Source organism: Macrobrachium nipponense, chromosome 11, assembly GCF_015104395.2.
Source record: "Macrobrachium nipponense isolate FS-2020 chromosome 11, ASM1510439v2, whole genome shotgun sequence".
Classification (NCBI taxonomy): Eukaryota; Metazoa; Arthropoda; class Malacostraca; order Decapoda; family Palaemonidae; genus Macrobrachium; species Macrobrachium nipponense.
Genome location: NC_061087.1, coordinates 85,023,524 through 85,041,519, shown reverse-complemented (window position 1 = coordinate 85,041,519; position 17,996 = coordinate 85,023,524). Strand labels below are relative to the sequence as shown.

Sequence of the window (17,996 nt, the reverse complement as noted above, 5' to 3'; positions counted from 1 at the left end):
TAAATATAGTACTTACATACATACATACATATATATATATATATATATATATATATATATATATATATTATATATATACACATTTGGCGTTCTTCTGTTTCTGAGTCAGTTTTCGTGATAGGCCTTTGTCCATTTATGGTCATGTGATCGTATTTTCCGAAATCATTGGGTTACCAATCCATTAATCAAGAGATCATACGTCCCTCCAGCAGCCATATATCTACTGAGTTCCTGCCATCTAACTGAGAGGAGGAGAGAGAGAGAGAGAGAGAGAGAGAGAGAGAGGTTACGTAAGTTGACACACAAATTTTTGCAGTTTCATCTTTGGCCTCATTTCAGTGTTCGCCCAACCTTCAAATCAAATTGCGCAAACCAGTTCCGCTGCTGTTAGCTGTACTTTGGATAAACATTTAATATTTCATCGTTATTTACATTGCCAGGAGGTTATTTGGCTCTAATCATATACTCGCAACGCACCTTATATATAGAGTAATGTTAATATATACACGCATTAAGCTACAAATGATAGCCATGTGGTTTAAAGCGCTTCACTGTACGTCCTGGATTCTTGGTTCCATGGTTCGCGCCCATGATCCGACGAATTTCCCATCAACTAAAAAAAATCACCTTCGGTTAACATATATGGAAATATATTAATTCCGAGTTAGAGCGATTTTGATATAAAGGACATTTGTAGCTTAATGCGTGTATATGAATCACGGTGATGTACAAGAATCAAATATATATATATATATATATATATATATATATATACAGTATATGTGCCAAAATATAACCCTGCAATAGTAGAAGGTATTGGACACGTCCAATACCTTCTACACCCAAGTTGTGACGTCCACTAATTACCCGGTAATAATGAACAGCTGATGTCAACTGGGCGCAGTGGATTTTTAAGGTAAAGGAATAAATGATCTCGCTTGGTATGTATGATGTATATATATATATATATATATTATATATATATATATATAGATATATATATATATATACTCATATATATATATATATATATTATATAAACAATTTACCCTTACAATGCGATTAACTCCTTAGGATATTCACTTGAAAGAAAAGTTTCGGGAAATGAAGCTTTCAAAAACGTTTTTCATTCTACTACCATCTGGGCAAAATTTAATCAAACCTAGGGCATCTCCTGCCAAGAAAAATCGAAGGAAAAATCTGGGCAAAATCAGTCCAATAATGAGTCTCCAACCCATTCCCCCTACCTCCCTCACCCCCCTCCCGTCGAAGAACGTAAATTACAGCGGCCTTTAAGTTTGGCAATCAGTACGTTAGCCCTCCCCAGGTCTCCTTTAAAGAAGCAGAAGGAGAAGAAGAAGAATGAAGTTTGTGTGTATGTGTGTGCGTGTGTGTTGGGGGGATGGGGGGGAGTGTATGTTTATGTGGGTGGGATGAGAAGGCGCTAATAGGTCTGTTATGGGAATTGTTTGGAAGAGAACTCGACTGGTTTTTGTTTTAAATTTAGAGTTGATGTAGATCTTTGCATATTTATATATCTCTCTCTCATAAATATATATATTTATAAATACACATATATGTGTGCGTATATATTGATGTATAAACACATACACATACATATATATATATATATATATATGAATGTATATAAAGACTATTTCTAGAGTATTGCACATACAAGGGTAGCCCTTCCAACTACAGACTCGAATTGTAAATATATACATGTATATGTGTATGTGAATATATACATATACACATGTATATATATGTAATGTGTGTGTTTTGTTTACGAAAAAATAAGTAAAATTCTTAAATGAAAAGCAAGAAAGCAAGAGCACTAGCTAACAGAAAGGAGAAAGTTAACGAAACGATGAAAGCACTCGTAACTGCCGTACAAGATGCTAATGTGCTTTCCACTTAAATGAAGGACAATCCTTTTACAGAGAAGAATAATGTTTTACGGGTAAAGAAAGGTGTGGCTACAATATGGCAAATTTATCTCTCTCTCTCTCTCTCTCTCGCTTCTCTCATCTCTCTCTATCGATCCCTCTTCTCCTCTCTCTCTCCTATATATATATATATATATATATATATATTTATATATATATATATATATATTATTTATAAACATACATATACATATAATGTATATATACATACAACAATGGACCACGTAAATGACAAATCTGCTAACTATACACAAAACATGGGAATTTCTATCCCGTTAAAAAAATAAAAATAAAAAAAAAGCAGTGAAAGAAAAGATCAGAGAATAACCATTAAAAAGTCAGTGCCAATAAATCACGCCATTTCTTTCCTTCTCCTCTCATATCTAGGGGGGACTCTCCCCCTCCGCCCCATCCGCCGGGCCCTTCTCACACTCCGTCTGGCCATCGAGGCACGAACCATTTTCACCAATTGGATCTTTTCCTCATTTGGAATAAATTTACCTTACCTTTTTGCCGGGGTTTTATTTAGCCTCTTATCTTCTCTTTTGTCAACCCGATCACGTCTCTCTCTCTCTCTCTCTCTGTTTTATGTAACGAAATGTATTGAAATCTCATTCGTGTCTTCATCCATCCACTCTTGGGTCTCTCGGTCTCCCTCTTCAAATGCTTTGCGTTAGAAATACATTCTCTTTCCTCCTCTCTCACAGCCCAGCAGTTCTGTCTGTCTGGCTTTCATGGGTACCGTCTCCGTCTCTCTCCCTAAGAGCAACTTAGTAACCTCTGTCTTCAACTTCCCATTGTTTTCCCGTAGCTGGGTTCATCGTCCGAGTCTCTCTCTCTCTCTCTCTCTCTCTCTCTCTCTCTCTCTCTCTCTCAGCCAACGACCACTTGTTTATAATGACTACCTTCATCTTTTGTTCTGGGCCCATTTCATTAAATCAATGGCTCCTCGGGTCTCAATAACTCAAAAAAGGTCTGGCTGTTAAACAGGCGTTCTCCTGGGATAAGAGCTGCTCCCATATCATTTGTATTGTTTGTGACTAATCTTAGGTAAGATCTTGAACTCTTGAATGGGATGCTAATCTTGAAAATGGACGTCTATAAGTTATTCCCAGATTGGAGAATAAAGATGAAAAATAAATATAAAGGCTTGAAAATGTCTAGAAAGGTATTCGTATGTTGAGTACGGATGTGACTACTAGGTATACTAGGTACCATAAAAAATTATTTTGAAACAGCTCTGGATTACGCTAGGCTTTGAACTTTCAAGAGTGTAATAATAATTTGTAAAAAGGTGTCATAAAAATGACTAAAACTAGTATTTTTATACAGACATTTTTTTTGCGCAGATCTCTGAACTAGTATCTTGTTGATTAAAAAAGTATCATGCTAAAAAGATAAAATCAGAGGATTATCCAATGAGTTTTCATTGTCCATAGAAGTGGATCAGAATGTAGGGGGTTTCTATACAAATTTTCTATCACGAGAGTCCTCAAGATAAAAGAAAAATTAAATTAGTACGAGTAACGAACTTTATAAGGTGACAAAGAAAAAAAGCTATCGAATGACGTAACCATTGGATAAATATAGAACATTACAGTCTTCCTACCAAGAACTGCACGAAGGCTGTGTTGAGCAGCCAGATTTGTTCATATTTAAAGAAACTACACGAAACTATACTGCAGTTACGACATAAAGCATCAGGTAAGATGAGAAGAATGAAGTGTTATTGAAATAAAGTATTTTCCATAAAAAGAAGCTAAACCGAAAGGGTATAAAAGGGAAAGCGTAAGCAAGTGCTGCTGTATTACACAACCTTCCCCTCTCCAGTCGAACACACACCGTGTGCTTGTAAACTGGCTTAGTTGTGACTGATCAAAGCCGTTAAAATCAACTTGCGCCAGTGGGTTCTTGTCAAGATTAGCACGATTCAGATGTGGTGCATGTTGTCGTTTAAAAAAGGTTCACGAAATATTTCAGGAGCATCGGCTATGAAATATATACGTATAAGGATTAAAGACAGAGACTATTGTCCCATGTTTGATAGCATTGAGGGAGTGCTATGGTCCTAGACAAGTAAATACTTGTGCTCACACATATATAGTTGTATAGATAGATAAACTTTTTAAAATGTAGCTGCTAACAATCAGTAGTATTAAGAGCAAAGAGTATTCAATTAAAGGGATCAGTTCATTCTCCACGTTGGTCAGTAGGCACAAGTGAAAAGGAACATTGAAAAATACGTGACAAAACCATCTAACCTGTTTAAAACAGATGACGATAAGAGCATAGGTGTTTTTTTCTTTCCCTCTTCCTCTTACTGAAAGCGTACCCTTTTCCCTTTCCTTTCTCCTTTCATCCTACTATACAAGAAAGTCACATGATTATCGAAGCTTCCTTCTTGCCCTAATTTAGTGGCTCCCTTGTCTCATCTGGGCACCCCGCCCCCTTCTCCCTCCCCCAACCCCTCTTATCTCCAGAACTATGACGCCTCCGCTCTTGTTGGAATTCCGTGATCTATTGGCATCATAACTGAGCCCATTCTCTCTCTCTCTCTCTCTCTCTCTCTCTCTCTCTCTCTCTCTCTCTCTCTCTCTCCTCTGGATATACATGCACATTGTACGATAACGAAATATAAGGAATACCTGTTCACACATTTTTTTAGTTTTTTTCATTTTCAGGGGGTTGGCGGTTTACACTTTCCCAAACATTTAATGGCTAGACCGAAACTTTCAGGTTTAATGACTAGACCTACTTTCAGGTATAGACTTTTTTTTCCAAAACAAACTTCTGACGTCAGAGCGTTCCCGAGACGAGATTTCAAACGATAAGAAAAGACTACAATAAATACGGGCACTTCTTTCTATTACATCTTTGTTCTTGACTAGGATCTGATCATGTGACTACAATGCTTCAAAATACGTGAGTCCCTTTGATGTTTTCAATTTATTTTTCGTTCAAAGAACGTTAAAGCCATTGCAATCGCCCCGGTTGTTCAGCGCCATACGTGAGATACTCTTTATTGCGAAGGTTTAGCAATATATCCTTGTTTTGTGTATACAGTGGCACTCTATTTCTCTCAAGAATATTCCTTTATGTTAATTGCTGCCTCAGTGAACACACAAGACCATGTAATTCTCTCTCTCTCTCTCTCTCTCTCTCTCTCTCTCTCGACAAAAAATGCAAATATATGCACCCTGTAGCCATGAATCATAATCAAATAAATAACCAACCAAGTAATAAAAATCCAAAAACCAAATAAGAAAGAAACAAATAAAGAGAGAAATCAAGAATATCAGGTAAAAGAGAAAAGCAAACCACCAATGAGATATGCAGAGGTGGTTCAGCAAAAAATTTCAAAGCATCAGCTCCGAAATTCTACTCAAGAGATAATAACTGTATTTATTATGCAAGAGGATATTGCAGAAACGGAGAAAATTGCAGATTCAGACACAAAATGAATAATTATGATGAAGGAAGATCAAATATTATGGAAAAGTTGGATTTTTTAATGTCAGAATTTCTGGAAATGAAAAAAAGAACAACATACCAGAACAGGAAAGAGACATGGGAAAATCCTTATTACTACCAGTATTAAATGAAGGAGAAAACACGCAAACCATCATAGTGATGAATGCGCAGGGTTTAGTTACGAGTAACTCAAAAAGAAAAATAGAGTACTTAGAAGAACTAACCCAAAATGAAAAGAAAATAGATATAATGAATATAAGTGAAACCTGGTATTCCCAAGAGACTGGGAATGATGATCAAATAAAATGGGTTCCAAACTTATAGATCAGATAGAAAAAATAGGAATCAAGGGGGAACCGCAATATATGGGAAAGACCAAAAAACAAGGAAAAATATATGAGAAATATAGTAACTCAGAATGTGAACTAATAGCGGTAGAATTTGAATCTGAAAAATTGATGAACATAGTAATATATAGACCTCCTAATACTAAAGAGTTTGACTTAATAATTGAAAAATTGGATGATATATGTAGAAATCACAAGGACTGGACTTATTCTCCTATCTGGTGACTTCAACTTTCCTTTGTAGAATGGAAAGAACGAATAGGAGATTGTGGTTGTACTTATACATATAAAAAAGAGAGTAATAGTAGTGCAGAAGATAAGAGGCAATTTGAAAAGCTATTAGATATGCTACTAGAATACAACATTCAACAAATAAATCACCTGCCAACAAGAAAGGAAATACTTTAGACCTAGTATTTGTGAACGAGATGAATTATGTTAAAGAAATAATAGTTTATAATGCGAATATTTCAGACCATAATGTCATAGAATTAACAGTTCATTCCAAGCAAGTGAAAATAGAGATAAGCAAGAAATGAAAAAGTGGGAAGGATATGGAAAAATACAACTTCTACAGTAAAAAATATTAAATTTTTTTTTTTTTTTTGTGGTCAGAAATTAATGAAGAATTAAACAAAGATTGGGGGAATAAAAAAAACATTTTCGTAAGTGATTGACCTCAAATAAGGGTAAATACCGTGGAGATTTTCTTATATAAAATATTTGGAGAAAATTAGGAAGTGGAAAAATAATATAAAGCCGAAGAAAAAGAAAAAATAAAACATAAACATTCAATGGGCTATAACCAAGAGACAAGAAGAGAATCTTTCTTTCTTGTTTTCCAAGAAAATCAGGAACAGGTGGCAAAAAAGGGTCTTCTTTTGCAAGGAAAAAAAAGAGAAAAAAAAAATTGCATTGAAGCAATGGGGGTTTGGACAAATTTTTAAGGGGGAAAACCTCCTAAAAAGTAAGAAAAATAATAAAATATGTGCCAGACACAAGAAAAATAAACATCATTCATGCATACCAAGAGACAGAAGGATCTTGTTCCAGAAAATCAGAAAGTGGAAAAAAGGTCTTGCAAAAAGAAAAAAAAAAATGCATGGAAAGTTATAGAACTAAAAAGTAAGATAGGAAAAATGCAGAACAAAAGATTATACATCAAAAAGAAAATGAAAAACGGGACTTGGAAGAAAAAACCCTATTAAATATCAAGCAAAACCCCAAACTATTATATCATATGCGAAGAAGATGAATAAAAGAAGAATAGAAATAGGCCCTCTGAGAATTGAAGGGAGATTAAACGAATGAAAAAAAGGAAATTTGCAACCATACTGGCAGAACGATATAAGAGAGAATTCACCCCTAGAATAGATAATGAAGATAATGATATAGAAGTAAGGGATGAAAATAGTGAATATTTAGCTGACATAGATATTAATGAAGCTGATATGTGCAGGCTATTAATGAAATTAAAAATGGAGCTGCTGCAGGGCCTGAATGGAATTCCTGCTATTTTGTTAAAGAAAGTAGTTCATTCTATCGCAAAGCCACTTGCAATATTATTAAGACAAAGTGTAGATACAGGCAAGATTTATGATGAGCACAAATTAGCATATATTACCCCTACTTTCAAAAGTGGATCAAGACTAGAGGCAAGTAATTATAGGCCTTGTGAGTCTAACATCACATATTATGAAAGTGTATGAAAGGGTAATGAAGAAAAATATTATGAAACATTAATAAAAAATAATTTGTTTAATAAAGGACAACATGGTTCGTACCCGGAAAAAGTACACAAACCCAACTGTTAGTCCACCGTGAGAACATATTCAAAAAATATGAAAAGCGGAAATGAAACAGATGTGGTTTATTTAGACTTTGCAAAAGCTTTTGATAAAGTAGACCATAATATATTAGCGAAGAAAATTAGAAAACACAATATCGTGGATAAAGTAGGAAGATGGTTAAAAGAATTTTTACACAACAGAAAAACAGATAGTTATTGCAAACGACGAGAAATCGGATGAAGTCAAGGTAATATCCGGTGTGCCGCAAGGTACGGTGTTAGCTGCAATACTGTTTGTTATTTTATGATTTGAAGAACAAATAGACAATAATGTGAAGGATTCGGTAGTGAGTAGTTTCGCAGATGACACAAGAATAAGTAGAGAAATTACTTGTGATGAAGATAGGAAAAAACGCTCTACAAAGAGACCTTAACAAAGTATATGATTGGGCAGAGGTAAATAGGATGGTATTTAACTCTGATAAATTGAATCAATAAATTATGGAGACGAGAAGAAAGCTATATGCATATAAGGGACCTAATAATGAGACCATCACAAATAAGGAAGCAGTTAAAGACCTTGGTGTGATGATGAATAGGAAACATGTTATGCAATGATCAAATAGCAACTCTGTTGGCAAAATGTAAAGCAAAAAATGGGAATGTTGTTAAGAGGCACTTCCAAAACAAGAAAGCTGAACACATGATTATGCTTTTATAAAACATATGTTCGTAGTCCACTTGAATCTTGCAATATGATATGGTACCACACTATCAAAAGGATATTGCACAAATAGAGAGTGTACAAAGGTCCTTTACAGCTAGAATAGAAGAAGTTAAGGACCTAGACTACTGGGAAAGACTACAATTCTTAAAATTATATAGTCTAGAAAGGAGAAGAGAACGCTACATGATAATTCAGGCATGGAAACAGATAGAAAGGAAATAGCAGAAAATATCATGAACTAAAAATATCAGAAAGAGCAAGCAGAGGTAGATTAATAGTGCCCAAAACTATACCAGGAAAAAATACAATGGAAAGCCACAAGGACATTAATCCACTACGCACCAGCATCGATAATGCAGCGTCTATTCAATGCGTTGCCAGCTCATCTGAGGAATATATCAGGAGTGAGCGTAGATGTGTTTAAGAATAAGCTCGACAAATATCTAAACTGCATCCCAGACCATCCAAGATTGGAAGATGCAAAATATACCGGAAGATGTACTAGCAACTCTCTGGTAGACATTAGAGGTGCCTCACACTGAGGGACCTGGGGCAACCCGAACAAGATGTAAGGTCTGTAAGGTAAGGTAAGGTCTCTCTCTATCAAGGCCGCACGGAAGAGCTGTACTTTAAGAGTTCCATCCATGCCTGTTTTGTTTTTATGAAGAAGTTCACTTTATTTCCCCCGAGAATAAACATTAATTGTAATTGGTACATTAGCTGGAAATGAAGAAGTTAGATCGAGATGACGTGTTCGTTTTTTTTCTACATTTGAGTACTTTGGCTTCTTGGGTGAATATAGTCTAATGGTAATGGGTACCTCCAGCTGTGAGTACGGCTTGGCGCGCTTCTTAAGTGTGAATACAAGCGTCAGAGCAAGAGCTTAATGACAAGTCACCGATTATTCTTTTTTTCCTAATTTTTGAGGCTTAAGAGACTCAAGTTCATTTTTAAGTGCCCCAACGTGACGCTAGTAATTAGAACGTGTCTTTAGCAGTGGTGAAAGGGAATATTAATCATCCAGGCTCACTGGGATATTTTTTTCTTTTTACTTTTTCCTTGTCTATCATATTTTTTTTAACTTAGAGCTATCATACTTTTGTTTCTTTTATAAGGCAAGAAGTTGAATGATATTTAATTTATCTGATATAAAGGCTTGTTGATGTTTCACAGATAATTCATGAGTACTTTTATTACTACTCTCATGCTGAACAGATAGGTCAATGCATGTTGGAAATGTTACATTGACACGATATATATATATATATATATATATATATATATATATATAAATATATATATATAATATATATATATATATATTATATATATTATTCATATAGTGCACATATGTACATACATAGTACATACACACTCCATTGCACCTACACTTAGATGTCGTGGCGTTAGAGGTGGTCAGCAAGTCGTCATTTGGTGGCATGGTGCAAGCCCTATGGCCTATTTCATCCTGCTTGTAATCTGTAACCCACTACAGTAGGCTAACTGTTATATAAGTAGCTTGCTGTCTGTACATGATACATATACACACACACACATATATATATATATATATATATATATATATATATATATATATATATAATTTATGTAATATATTACGTACATATGTATATACACACAATTATACATACATACATACATATATATATATATATATATATAGATAATAATAATAATAATAATATATTTTTTTTTCAGCTCAAGGCCATATACACATGAGTATACAAAGTACTGACAGTAACATACGCAATCTAGATAATGAGATAACATGATAAAAAATGAATAATCGGCAATATCCACACAGTTGCTGAAACAGTATGAAAGATAGTAATCATAATAATGGTAATAACAGTAATAATATTGATAATAGTCAAAATAAAACATTAAAAGTTATACTAATTAGTGAACAGATTGTGTATAATTAAATTCCAGCTAGACACCTTAGGTGGTTAGAGTAATCAGGTCCAGAGGGCTAAATACGAAAATATACATTTGTTTGTTTACGTGTGATCTCTCCCTCGAAGATTCCGTACTAATCTCTATGGACACTTGCAGGTCACACGGAGAACCTAGACCGAGGCTGGGAGGGAGAGCACAACATAGGAGGGCTGGCATTGGCCCTCTATTCTGGACTCTTCGCCTACGGCGGATGGAATTACCTGAATTTGGTCACGGAGGAACTCAAGGACCCCTACAGGTAGGTCCTTGGGGTTCTGTTGCCCTTCCGGAATGTGATTTTTTGTTAATTGTGTCTAATTTTATTTGAATTTGCATTTAATTTAATCATTAATATTTACGGTTCTCTCAGCCTCGTTTATCTGCCTGTATGTTTGTCATTTTAGTATACATTTCATTATTTTTCATCGGTAATAACGAAATTTACATTTACTTTGGCAATAGTCTGTGCCTTTATTTGTGATTTCATTCTGTAATCCACTAATTGGGAAAGGTACTTCTTTCATTTACGAAATATTCATATATTATATATATATATATATATATATATATATATATATATATGTGTGTGTGTGTGTGTGTGTGGTGGTGTGTGTGTATGGGTGTGTGTGTGTGTGTGTGGTGTGTGTGTGTGTGTGTAATATGTTAAGCTAGTATACCCATAAAGGAGGGTGGCTCCCCAGAAAATGTCTGACAATAATCTTCGCCATATTCATACTTTAGCTTTTGATTCATGATTGAATCTCTTGTTTAAGAATACGTTCATAACATTAAAACTTCACATACACACTTATGCGCGCACACGTACACATCACACATACACACATTATATATATATATATATATATATATATATAAAGTATATATATATATATATATATATGTATGTATGTGTGTGTGTGCGTGTGTTTGTGTTTGTGTGTATGTAAGAAGGGTGAGAGACTGTCCTCAAGGATTATACAGTATATATAAACACCCCAACTCAAAAGGTACATTTAAATCAAGGAGTCTTGCATCGTTTCAGCATAATAGCAGCTTCGAGAAAAGAGCCCAGCAAAGCAATAACACTTTTGGCCTTGTAACTTTTGCTATAAATAAACTCAACCCTACATGCTAAGGGAACCGCCAAGACTACCACCAGATCTATTTGTACCAGATGGACTTCAACGAAAAAAAGACGCAAGTGCTTTGTTTTGAGAATTTTCAAGACGGCGTCGCAGAATTTTCTTAAATGTACACGGTTTTTTTTTCGGTAATGTGCGAAGTGAATGTTTTCTTCGTTTTTCGCTAATTGTGATTGGAAAGGTTTCTTGCGGATCTGGTACCACTGTTGTCGTATTTGATGCTGTGAACTGAGCCGGAAATGCCGAGGGAAGAGGCGTCGTTTTTCAACCTAGAGAGATTTACAGTTCCTCTTTCCCTCTTCTTTTTAGCCAACCTTTCCTCGTGGTTTTATGCCCACACCGTATACAGGGTTTTTATATATTTTTTTTAGAATTAATGTGTAATAATTAGGGAAGACATCATAATTTATATTACGAAACGGTTTTAGTAATTTGAAAGTTTGTAGAAATATTCTTTTGATGTATCAAGTTTAACAATATTAGGGGAAAATGTAATTACTTAATATTTTTCTGCATTATTCATCGTATATAGTGTCATGTATCTATTAATCGTATTCAATAAAATGTGCTTACGGTTGCAATATGTATTTCTCTGAATATAGTAATGCATTTAATTATTTACTAGACTGTTTGTAATAGCCAGAATAAAAAAATAGTATATGCAATACTGTACTGGGCAATATTGGCCTTTAAGAATGTTATGACGCATTGGAATTATAGGGCTGTAGAATGTTATGACAACTTATCAGTGAGTCTGTAAGAATGTTTTGATGCTGAGTAATGGCGGACTTGTGAGAGGCTTATGAAATGGAGTAATAGTGGGGATATAAAAGCAATATGCTGTAACCATAGAAATATAAGACTCATATAGCTGGGTGTCATGACTGCCGTGCAAGAAGGTGTCCTGGCTAGAAGAATAGTCAGACTTGAAAAAGTATATTGAAATGTTTAGCGACAAGATTTTAATAAAGTTACAACATACAATAATGATGAGACTGAGAATCTGACCAGCAGTAATGACGGGACGGAAAGAAATGTATCTGAAAGGCTGTTATGACGATGTATTGTACTGTTAAGGAAAATAGTAGAATACATGTCACGAAAATTTGATAGGAACTGGTCTGTGCTGTGTCGTCTGCAAAGAAAATAATTGCGAGTTCAGTTAAAGGTGACAAATAACAGATTATACGGAAATGCAAGTACTGGACACGAATAACTTTCTGTCACCTGAAATAAAGCGTGATGCCTACGTCAATGAAGAATGTAGGTCATCGGAGGAGAAAAGGAGCACGAACTACTAAACTGTTTTTCTTTACTCCGAAGAGAGAGAGAGAGAGAGAGAGAGAGAGAGAGAGAGAGAGAGAGAGAGAGAGAGAGCTACGAGGGTGGCTGAGAATGAAGAACCGTGGGTGGGAGTGGATGGAAAAAAAATTGGACGAGGGAGAGAGAAAGTTCGGAGAGATAAATAAGTCCGTCCCCGAGGGCGAAGAAGCCTCTTGTTGCAACATTGTTAAAGTCTCCCATTGTTGTCCCCGCTCTTAAGGAGTGTTGTCTACCCCGTGAATGCCTCCGCCTCCGCATCTCCCTCTTCGTACCATTCCTTAAATACTCAGTTTGGCGAGGGCAAGACAAGACGAGACGAGACGAGACGGGGGACGAGGGAGCGGTGGAAAGGACCACCGAATCCTACGAGACAACCGAGAGAAGAAGAAAAACCCGAAGTATGACCGAATAGGCAATGGCTGTCGAAAACTCCAGAGCTAGAAGAGACGGGAGGCTGCATTGTGGTTCCGAACGAGGATTAAAAATTCTTGCTTACGATTTCCATGTTGAAGGAAAGAAAAAAGAATCAAGAGCTTGGAAAAAGAAAGAGCTAATTCATGTTTGTAATGGGCATCAGCATCTCCAGGATAAGAAGAATGGTTGAGTGTCAGGAAGTTTCTTGCACTTATCGATGTCGTCGCTTTTAGGACGACGTTATGAACGGAAACAGAAAAAATGAATCAACTACTTGATAAAATAGATGCAATGCAAACTTTGAAGATTAGCATTTTAACACTTTTTTTCATTTTTATTTTCCTAGAAACTACAGCTGAGACGAGTTGTAGAGAAATAGTAAAGTGCATCATAAAATACGCACATTGACAGTTGAAGATTGACGTTATAAGATAAAAAATGAATACAATTCTTCATATATTTTTCTTCAATATTGCTGTATTAATATTCAATTGACACTTCTCCTTTGCCAGAACTTTGCATGGTTTGAAATATCCTCACGAATAACGCGATTAATAGGATGTAATGAATGAATCTTTGAGTTTCATCACATGCCATTTTTCATAGAAACCATAAAACTAATGAAGGTTCTTTATGAATCTGCATATGTACGCATTACCTGCCGTAAAGTTCTAGGTTCATATATATATATATATATATATATATATATAGTATATATATTATATATATATATATATATATATATATATTATATATAATATATATATATATATACATATATAATATATATATATATATATATATATTATATATATATATAATTAATTATACTTATATTATATAATATATAATGCGTATACAACGCCCGAAAGAGTTTCCAGCACCTTGAGATCAAAATGTGCAGGAATAATCCGATGAGGTGTTTCTAAATCTAAAACCAGGACAGGACACCGCTAAGATTCAAATCTTGAGGAGTGGCAACCTCTGCTCTGATGTCTCTTTCGCGAGGTATTGTCATGTAGGAGGATCGCATCCTCTTTCTGTACCATTCTGCCTGTGCTTTTCCATGTCACCTTCAGGCATGAGGTAGGAAGGGCGTTAGGTTGCTCATGCCATCAGTCTCTGCTTAGTGGATGCTCAAAAACTAATCTGTGTAAATTGATGTTCTGACATTTTTTAGCTGCGAGTTATTCGTCAGCAGTTTGCGGAACCCAAGCTTTTACCTTACACACACACATATGTACACATGTATGATAGTAGTTTCCTACGAAATCATTTCCTCTCCTTTGTGCGTAGTGAGTAAATGACACCAGCCAGACTATAATAGGAATAAACAGCCTTCCTTAGTGACAATGCAAATTCTGATTGCGTCACGCGACCTTTGTTGCCACAGAAACCTTCCCCGGGCGATCTGGATCGGGCTGCCGATGGTGACGGTGGTGTATGTCCTTGTCAACGTAGCTTATCTGGCTGTGCTGTCGCCGCAGGAAGTTCTCACGTCCAATGCTGTGGCTGTGGTCAGTATCTTTGTGCTCTGGGTGTTGGGGGAAGAATGGAAATGTTTCTTTCATGATTGTTTTCATTTGCTTTTAAATTTAGTAGATGATTTGATGCAGGGGCGATCAATTCAGTTTGATTAGAAGGAAAATGTTTAGTTTAATGGGACGGGTTTTTGTTGTTGTTGTTGTTGTTATCAAGGAACATGATAGATATTTTCGGTATTTTTTTATCGCTGATATCTTTCAGTTACTAAAAAATCTTTTATATTATTATGTTAGATGTAAATCTGTAGTGTTGTTACAGGTGATATTTGAAAACTGTTCAAGTGATAAATCATAAAAATGAGTGTGGAATTGTTTTGATGATCTCAAGATTACTGGCTTTCTTGTTTTTATATAATTATGTAGAACGAACAGATTCTTTTAACGATTAAATGTTTTTATTTTTATAATAGTTTTTTATCAGTTATAATCATTATTTATGAATGATACGAATTGATTGAATTATCAGGCATAGTACATACAATAATGCTAGGTTTCTTAGACTGTGTTTTTTTTTTAAACAGATGATTGTAAAAAGAAAGTTGCAGGAGTAGTTTAAGAACTATAGTGAGATATGAATAAATAATACTAGTTATATATATACTTCCACGCTCCTGAACAATCAAACTCAATTCTGGACTTCCGAATTGGACTGAATAGTTCGTATCCCTTCCAGGCTTTCGGCAGCGAAGTCCTGGGTCCTCTGAAGTACACGATCCCGGTGTTCGTGGCCCTGTCAACTTTCGGCAGCCTGAATGGCATCTTGTTCACCTCCGGCAGGCTGTTCTTGGCCGGAGCTCGAGAGGGACATCTGCCGCCTCTGCTCTCCTTCATCCATCTTCGCGCGCGCACGCCTGTCCCTGCTCTGCTGGTTACGGTGAGTCTCTCTCTCTCTCTCTCTCTCTCTCCTCTCTCTCTCTCATTAAGCTCTCTATTTTGATATGTAATACTCAAGCGCCTACTAGTTATTAATGCCATTTCCTTCCAATACCTTTTCCATATCTATACATCTCTTTCTGAGTTTTTCATTCCTGTTGCTTATGTTAGCAAATAATATTTATATACTGTATGCATACATATACACACACACACACATTTATATACTATATATATATTTCTTTCTTTTTTACTCATTAACCTACAATCCGTCTATCAGAGTGAGCATGTGGCACTAACCACAGCTCAACTTTTGCAATCGAAAATTATATCACGCAATTTTTATTTCTAAGTAATACTAAAGATTGCCTCAGAATTCCTCCGTATAAATTATTCGAAGCATTACGAGTTACCAAGCCGCTTTTATCATTGTTAAGGAAGCAGTGTTAATAGCGTTGTTCACTTGGGTCTTTCCCGATGTAAAGACCTTAAAATTATACATTCTTTTGCTAGTGTAATGCATAGTTTATTATGAAAAATGGTTCTATTGTTTTTTTTTCAGCATGTTTCTCCTGGCACTCAGTTATCTGAAGGATCTGAGCTTCCAACTTAATTTCCCTAATTTTCTGCATCTCATATTTTTACCTCTAATGACCTGTTATTTTATCATCATTTTGCTGTATCTTATCGGTCGCTGTCTTTGCTTTCTGTGTGATATAATAATAATAATAATAATAATAATAATAATAATAATAATAATAATAATGGAAATGATGAAAACCTCGACGTTGTACCCACTTATGCAGTGACTGCGGAAGTTAGGAGGTCAAAGTCGCCGGTATTGACCTGTCTTCATGAAGGGGCCAACTGCGGTAACTATGTCCTTCGGGAGTTTCCGATTCGCGTTCTAGTCCTCCTTTATTCCGTCATTAGCTGATGCGAGGGAGACTGCGATAGATTTTGATATATCTTCATCCGTGTTTAAGATGAAATGGCTGCAGTTTTATTAGTGGAAAAAGAAACCCACAAAATTACTGAGTATAACTTGTTTAATTTGTAAGTTTTTGCATAGTATTTTACTCAACACCCGAGGTCTTTCAGGCCCTATCTCGAGTGTTGATTAAAATACTATGTAAATACGTACAAGTGAACAACTTATACTCAGTAATTTTGTGGGTTCCTTTTTCCATCTTCAGAAGAAAGCTGAAAGAAGTTTTTGTTTGGTGCAGTTTTATTCTTACTTTTATTATTTTTATTATTTACGAGGGAAAGACCCTCTGTTATGTGAAATCAGTTGTAAAATATGGCTGCATCAATGGGAACATTTATATTTTATTTCGTCAAATTTTTATCATACTCTTTTTCTGTGGGACGTAAATCGCTCATGAGTTGCCAAATATTCGTCTCTTTCAACATAATAAACAGAAATTAAAGCTGATAAAGTGAAATAGGGTACAGTGAAGATGCAAATAACAACTAATAAAGATTATTCCGAAAAAAACCCTTATTTCAGCCTTATCAGCCTATTACTCTGTCTACCTACCTACCTACCTATCTACCTGCGTGTGTGTGTATATATATATATATATATGTATATATATATATATATATATATATATATATACTATATAATATATATATATATATATACTATATATATATATATATATATACATCGAACTACAAATGTCCTTTAATATCTAATTCGCTCTACCTCAGAATTAATATGTTTTAATTTTAACATATGCTAACCGAAGGGGAATTTTTTTAGTCGATAAGAGATTTGTCGGCTCACGGGCGCAAACCATCGGACCCAACAAACCGACCAAAAAAATTCCCCTTCGGTTAACATTATGAAAATATATTGATACTGAGGTAGAGCGAATTAGATATTGAAGTGACATTTGTAGCTCGATGTATGTGTATATGAATCACGGTAATGTGATATGACTCATATATATATACATATATATATATATATATATATATATATATATATATATGTGTGTGTGTGTGTGTGTAATATGTATAGTGTCTGTGTGTGTTCTGTATCTTTCTTGTTTACAGTATGTTAATGTATAAGTCGTCACCTGCTGTAGCTACTCAATCACTCTATTCACTTACTAATTTTTCTCTTTTTGACAGTGCGTGTTATCTCTGTTTATGCTGGGCGCTAACATCATCTTCCTGATCAACTGCCTGTCTTTTGTGCTGTGGCTCAGTATCGGGGCGGCCATCGGGGCTCTTCTGTGGCTCCGCAAGAAAGAGCCAAACCTGAAGAGGCCCATCAAGGTTCATATGGCTCTCCCTTTGATTTTCTTTGGCTGCTGCGTCTACCTGGTCGTCGTACCCATGATAACAGAGCCAATTAGCACAGGTAAGTTCTTTACATAACTATACTTTTGATTCACCATAACAGAGATTGGTTCTAGACGATACAAAGATAGTAGTCGCTGTC

General features: G+C 35.3%; 1 protein-coding gene across 1 annotated transcript in view; it reads left to right on the top strand.

The window, feature by feature from the left end:
• LOC135206802 (large neutral amino acids transporter small subunit 1-like) overlaps positions 1 to 17,996 on the top strand; it is a 74,222-nt gene that overhangs the window by 52,880 nt on the left and 3,346 nt on the right. The window contains exons 4-7 of the mRNA XM_064238296.1: positions 10,360 to 10,501; positions 14,515 to 14,638; positions 15,339 to 15,539; positions 17,684 to 17,915. Of these exons, the coding sequence (XP_064094366.1) occupies positions 10,360 to 10,501; positions 14,515 to 14,638; positions 15,339 to 15,539; positions 17,684 to 17,915 (699 nt within the window). The remainder of the gene's footprint in view (positions 1 to 10,359; positions 10,502 to 14,514; positions 14,639 to 15,338; positions 15,540 to 17,683; positions 17,916 to 17,996) is intronic.